Source organism: Vigna umbellata, chromosome 3 (assembly GCF_029865625.1).
Source record: "Vigna umbellata cultivar VRB3 chromosome 3, Vumbellata_1.0, whole genome shotgun sequence".
Classification (NCBI taxonomy): domain Eukaryota; kingdom Viridiplantae; phylum Streptophyta; class Magnoliopsida; order Fabales; family Fabaceae; genus Vigna; species Vigna umbellata.
The window spans coordinates 43,335,500-43,342,160 of NC_142167.1; the positions used below are offsets into that span (position 1 = coordinate 43,335,500).

The 6,661-nt window shown below is 31.5% G+C and overlaps 1 protein-coding gene across 1 annotated transcript; it reads right to left on the reverse strand.

Annotated features, from left to right (window-relative positions):
- Positions 1–1,815: 1,815 nt before the first annotated feature.
- LOC124837822 (protein LATERAL ROOT PRIMORDIUM 1-like) lies at positions 1,816–6,417 on the reverse strand. The gene is made up of 3 exons (XM_047313281.2): positions 5,443–6,417; positions 4,620–4,927; positions 1,816–2,041 (listed from the first exon to the last, which is right to left on the reverse strand). The coding sequence occupies exons 1-2, from the start codon at positions 6,146–6,148 to the stop codon at positions 4,632–4,634; spliced, it is 1,002 nt and encodes a 333-aa protein (XP_047169237.1). The 5' UTR covers positions 6,149–6,417; the 3' UTR covers positions 1,816–2,041; positions 4,620–4,631.
- Positions 6,418–6,661: the final 244 nt, after the last annotated feature.

Below are 6,661 nucleotides of genomic sequence, written 5' to 3' on the forward strand. Positions count from 1 at the left end.
CAAACTTGAAACTCGTTCGGTTCAAGATGAAGCTTGGGATGCCGGGAATGCCTCCACGGTGCCTGAACGGTGATCGGAGTAGAGAAAAGTAAGTTACAGTAGAGAGAAGGAAGGGTTTTCTAGAGAGAAGAAGGAGGAAAATGAAAGATCAGATTTTGGAAAGAGGGTGCATGCAGAGGAGAGTGGGCAGGGTTTTTAGAAAATCATTTTTGTTTACCCCACGTCCAAACGGACGTACGCTCTCCTGTCGACACCTGCCCTCCACTAACTGATTTTCGAAGCTTCGATTCTTGACACCTGACGTTTTCGCAAAGGGTTTGGGTGCCTTTTTAATGACTCTGACAGGGGTTTTGGGTGCATTTTTAATAAGATAAGACAGGTGGGTTTTCCGAGGTTTGACAGAGATGAATGAAGGAAAAATGTGGAGAGAGAAAATTGTAGAATGAGATTATTAGAGTTTTGTTCTTGATCTTTAAAAGAAAGAAGGTGCCTTGGGCTGGAAAAATTGGATTGGAGTAAGCAGAAAGAAGAATGGAAAGTAAAGAAGAGTATGCATGGGAGGTAAGGGGCTAAGTGAGTGATATGGGAGGAGAGAGTATTTGAGTAATATAGGAGGAGAGAGTATTTAAAGTAGAAGAGAAAAAAAAACCTGATAAAAATCTACATCGCACATAAAAATAGAAGAAAAGTAGAAAAAAGAGAAACATAAATATTACTATATACAAGTGCGCATCTTTAGTGAATTTTAATATCATGAACATATACATTTGGATTGTGTGTATATATATAATTTATTATATTTAATTCATCCTTATATAATTTAATTATCTTAAAATAATTCTTTTATATACTAATTTACTCTTTTGTTTTTTTTTTCTTATGTTTTATTTGTTTCCTTTGTGACAATCACTTCACGGACAAGGTAAGTAAATGAAGAATTAGATGATTATATATCTTTTTTATGAAAAATTATAATATATAATATATATATATATATATATATATATATATATATATATATATATATATATATATATAATCTGCTTTATTTTACCGATTTTAGAATGTTTTATCTTATAATTGGTAAATTGTTAAAACGATGTGTAACACTCGGTTAAAATTAAATTAAATTATATTTCATTTACATATTATTTTCTAAATTTAGAATATCATGCCGTTTTTACTTTCAAGATGATAAAATTCGCAATTATATATATGTTATCCAAACTTGTTAAAAATTAGATGAGGATGATTATCAAAATGAATAAATATGTTTTTGTTTCGTGAAGTTATTAAAAGGTTCTTAACTTATTTGTTATTATTTTTCAACATTAATCATTCATACCATATTAGATTAATTTATTATTTCGTTTTTTAAAATTATCTTATGTTACAAAATTTGTTATTTTTTAAATTATCAATTTACACTAAACAGATTAGCTTACCAACTTACTATTTGTTATTTTTAAATTATATTATTAATAACATTTGAATTCAACTTTATTTGAATTTTAGTTAAAGTAAATGTTACTTTTTATTGAAAAAAAATTATAATTAAATAAATTAGTGAGTGAATAAAATTGAATTCAAAATTTTTGGACTTCTTAATGAAAAAAATTAAATATAAATCAAACCAGATCAAGTCGGATGATCATTTGACATCATGTTTATTTTTTAACAAATATTTTTCTTATACTACTAATTATCATCACCTTATTTTTATACATTTCTTCTTGTACTTTTTTTTTTCAAATACCAACCAGATACAAGTTTAAAAAAACTCTGAAAGTGGAAACTAACATCTGCTTAAGAAAATTGAGATAAAAATAACTCTGATTTAGCACTGAACATAATATAAGATTCCTGAACACGAATAAATGTCTCAATTCTGATGCAAGAAATTGAAAACTGGTCCCTCTATATATATTATATATGAATATATAAACATTCTTTAGAACAGAAATTTACAGAACAGGTAACAGAAGACCACATATACTGTCAGTTTCTTTCCCCTGCAAAACAGCAGATTGTCCAGCAGCACCTGTCATTTTGCCAATAAAATTTCATAAGTATTACTTTAGCCCTAATTTAAGAGTTGTCCATAAACAAATTATAGATAATATTTATAGTAATTTTTTCCTTTTTTTAATTTTAAATATGAAATAATTCAATAATATTTGTAATCAACATTTTTAGTATCATTAAATAAAAAAAATAAACATGAACCAACGTATTAATAGCTCACAACTTGCATAAGTAAGACTCAGTAGAATTTACTTTAATCTTTCCTAAAACAAAAAATCACTTATTTTTTACCTAAATTCTTACACAAATTATTTTCCTTAAATAGATCATGGTATATTAAAAAAATAATATATTTTAAAATATAAAAAATAAGTATATGTTACTATATAGGCAAAAAATTTAAATTCATTTAAGAACAAAAGGAAACAATTATTTATAAATTTCACCAAACTATATATTAATGATAGTAATAATAATATAAAGTATTCTTAACCCTCCTAGTCAAGAAATAAGATGGACCATCAAAAAGTATACAAAGTAAAATAAGAAGAATAAAGCAACCAATGAAGTGACATAACAATTTGAAGAAATTATAAGGCAAGTTTTCAACAAATCACTAGTGTGCCTTTTTCATTATTCCATTTCCTTCACATCCCTAATTTTCACTTTATTGAGTCTTTACTCTTTTCTTTTCTTTTCAAGGCATTTCACTCTCACAACAATGGCAAACATGGACAACAATGATGTGATGACATGATTGGTTGCTAAATCAAGACACCAATATATGAGAATACAACAATAATTTAAGATGAAAAAGTTGAAAATTTTGTATGGAAGAAAATTAAATAGAAATCACCAAAATACAATGTGATGGCTTTATTTTCTTCCTTCATCATGATTTAAAATTGAAATCAACATAATAAAACATTGTTAAGATGTCATACAAGAAAGGGTAAGAAAAAAAAGAATATAACAACTATGTAATAGTGATGTTACTAGTTGTTGGATTGTAGCCATGAATGGTCAAAAGAAAATTATTATATCTACTAGATGTGACATTCTCTAGAAAATGTCATTGTCCCTTTTGAAAACAGGTCTACAAATAATAAAAGAGAAATAAGAAGAGTAATGTTACATCTCATTCTAATTCTTTCAATGTTTTATATAAAAAAAAGCTAAAAAAAATAGTAGCTTTCTTTTATGAAAAAATAAATACAAATATCAAATACTTTGTTAATCTAGTAAGATGGTAAAGATGTTAAAAGACAAAGAAAGCAATAAATTTGATTTTCCTTTTGGTTTTTAGATGATGTTACAATTACAAACATGTTTAAGAAATATTTTATTTCTCTACAGTGTTAAAACAAAGCATTTACTACATCAAAATTATCAAGTAATTTGAAAACACAGTAAAATGTAATAACTTTTTAACATCACATGATGAAAAAAATGGTGTGGAGATAAAAGAACTTGTCATGTTCTATGGTTAACACCAAAGGTAAAAACTCCAAAAGAAAAGTTGCATTAAAACAAAAGCTGATGTTGATTGGTAGATCTAAGAAAATATAATATATGCATGCAGACAAAGTGCAGTTGAATCTTGCCTTATCACACGCATGAATGCAGACACAGATGATAATTTGGTAGTGGAAATGCAACACACTCTCATTGCACATTAAAAAGTGCACATTCATTCTTTGTCTATTTGTCCTTTCATTCAAAGTGCCATTTTTAAAGTCACCACTTCTCTCCAACCCCACTTTACACTGTAACAAAATCAACCAATGCAAACTCAACACTTTCATAATTTAGATGCCAATGGTTTATTTTAACATGTCAAATGATAAAGCCAGTCTGGTTTAGTTTAGTTTGATGAATTATACTTTTCTCCTATGCTTGATTCAACCAAGTTTCAGTTTGAATTTGACTAACCTTTCATGTCATTGAATCTGACTAAACAATCAAGTTGGAACAATTTTTCAATTCTCACACAAAAACCAAGATTAAATTACCACAACAGTGTAAAGTACCGAGGCACATGACAAGTTGCTAATTCCATTTCTCTCTCTCTCTCTCTACTTGTTTTCATGATGACTCTTCTCCAAATAACTCAACTCATTGATGAAAACTTGTCACTGTTTCATTAAAGTTATGAGACAAGAGAATTTTCTAAGCTTTGTTTAGTAATAACCTGCAGGGTGGACTTTTTAACTAGTCACCATTATCAGAACATAAAGTTCAGTAAAACTCAGTTATTATTCTATGAAATGTGCTTTAAGTTGTTCGGTTATAAATGATCTTAGTATAAGTGTTTCTAGTTTCAATTCACAGACATGTAAATTTCCTTTTTGGTTTTCACAATAAAGCTAGTTATTGTAGCTGCAGTGTGATGCATGTTGATATTCAATGAACATTAGTAGATTTTGTCTATCTGTACTAAGCTTAAAAAGTGAGAGATCAAATTTATCAGTTACAGAAAACAGGAGGATCAAACTCGTCGTTTGAAGTCAAAAACTAAATCACAAACCATAACTTAAGAAACTGAATCAGCATACTAAAGAGGATGTTGAACATTGGTAGGAGAATTTTTGTACCTTGAAGAAATCTCAGCAAACAGAAGCAGGGTAAGCACTGGTTGGAACCCCAATTGCAGAAGAACATTCCCTATTATTACTCTTTCCACTTCCATTGTTTCCCAGTTGCAGTTCAGAGACACTAGGAACATCATTTCTGGCATCAGCACCATGATCATACAGAAACCCCTTGAACACATGGCCACTGATATGCACTGTGGCCAAGTAAGCAATCTCATCTTCACCACTCCCAATAGCAGACACTCTGTGGCACCTAAACACAGCAGGTGCACGCACATGCCGTGGCAAAGATTGCTTGAAACCAGCATCTGCAATCCCAGAGAGAACCACTTACACATCCAAATTCCAAAATTTTACAACATTTGACTTGTTCCTTAGAAATAATCTGCACCCTTTTATTTACGTGTTTCTACAAGTACTAGAATAATTAATCAAAACACTTTCCTAACTCGTTTGATTAGGCTTTTTAATCAAAATTTATACAAAATTCTTCACGCCACATGCAACATTTGGCCATATTGTCAAAGCTTTTGAGATTTCTCCAGCCATAACTGTGATCAAACCAGTTGCATCTATCTGTATCTCTCACGATATCAAGAATTACAACATCAAGATTTAAGAAAACATCAGGATTTTTTGGAACGATGATGACCACAAATGTGATAAAATATCATATTTGTCTGTAATTTTTTTACACTGTCAAAAAGTATGAAAAGAAACTATAATTATTATTGAAATTTAAAATCATGATTAAATATGTATTTGACTGATCTATCGATAGCATTTGCATCTAACGTCTTTGAAAAAAAGATAACGAAATCACCTTGTTGACATGAGCTAGTGTCTATGCTAAAGCTCTTTGATGGGGTAGCATTGGAAGTTGAACTAAGAGAAGTAGCTGCAACATTCTTGGATGACCCTATTGTTCTTAGCCTCTTAGAAGCACCAGCATCAGCATCTCCATCACCGTTACCATCACTACCACTGTTACCACCACTGCGTCTGAGAGAGGCTGGGACCCACGTGCTCTTCACGTGAGTGCTGCAATCAAAGCCACGTCCTTTGCAACAAGTCCTGCACCTCTTGTAGCTGCAATCCCTCTTGGCCCTATTGCCACAATCCTGGCACACCCTAAACTCACCACTTTCCTCACTCTCCATCACATGCTTGTTGCTCGCCTCATCTTCCACGTTCATGACACCTTTTCTGGTGGAATTCACTTCTGAGACACCACACATCTTGAGGTTCCAGTAGTTGGTGTTGTGGTTGGTGGTGGTGGTGTTGTTGGCACAGTCCTGAACCTGATCATGAACATCATTGGTGTGTGGAACGGTTAGCAGAGGGAAAATGCCAAGGCCAACACTGAGAGAAGCTGGAGAAGGCAAGGCAAGGTTGGGATGGTGTTCTGCTGAAATGGGGTGGTGTTGGTGCTGGTGCTGGTGTTGGTGTTGGTGTTGGTGTTGATGGTGGTGAAGTTGAGAAGGGGTTGGAGCTATGAGGACCAAGTCTCTGAGGCCTAACATGTTCATTGTAACAACAAGGTTTTAGCAGTCTTTGAGGTTTCGATTTTAGAGGGCCTTTATGAGGTGTTGAAATGAAAACGTTGATGATGTTTTATGTCTATGGTTTTGAGGTTGGTGTTGTGTGTTGTGTTGATGTTGGATTTGGAGGGTTATAAGGAGAATGTTAGGGACATGGGAGAGGTTGAGATTGAGATTGAGATTCCCTTTGAAAGAAACTGTGGTCTGGTGTGGTGTGTGAGTGATGATGATTTGGTGTTTTTGTTGTGTTTAGGATTGAGAAAAGTGAGGTTTATTCTCAGTTATTTGTTCTGATGCTACAAGACATTACTGCTACAGGGATTTTTCTTCTGACACTCTAACTACACTTAACAGATTTTTTCTTAGATTCAATTTTTAATTCTGAATATATATAAAAAAAACCTTTAATCCCTTTCTGGTTATAAGTTGATTTTAATTTATGAAAAAAATATTTTTTATTTAAATATACTATAAGATTCAACAATACTTACTAAAAATGTT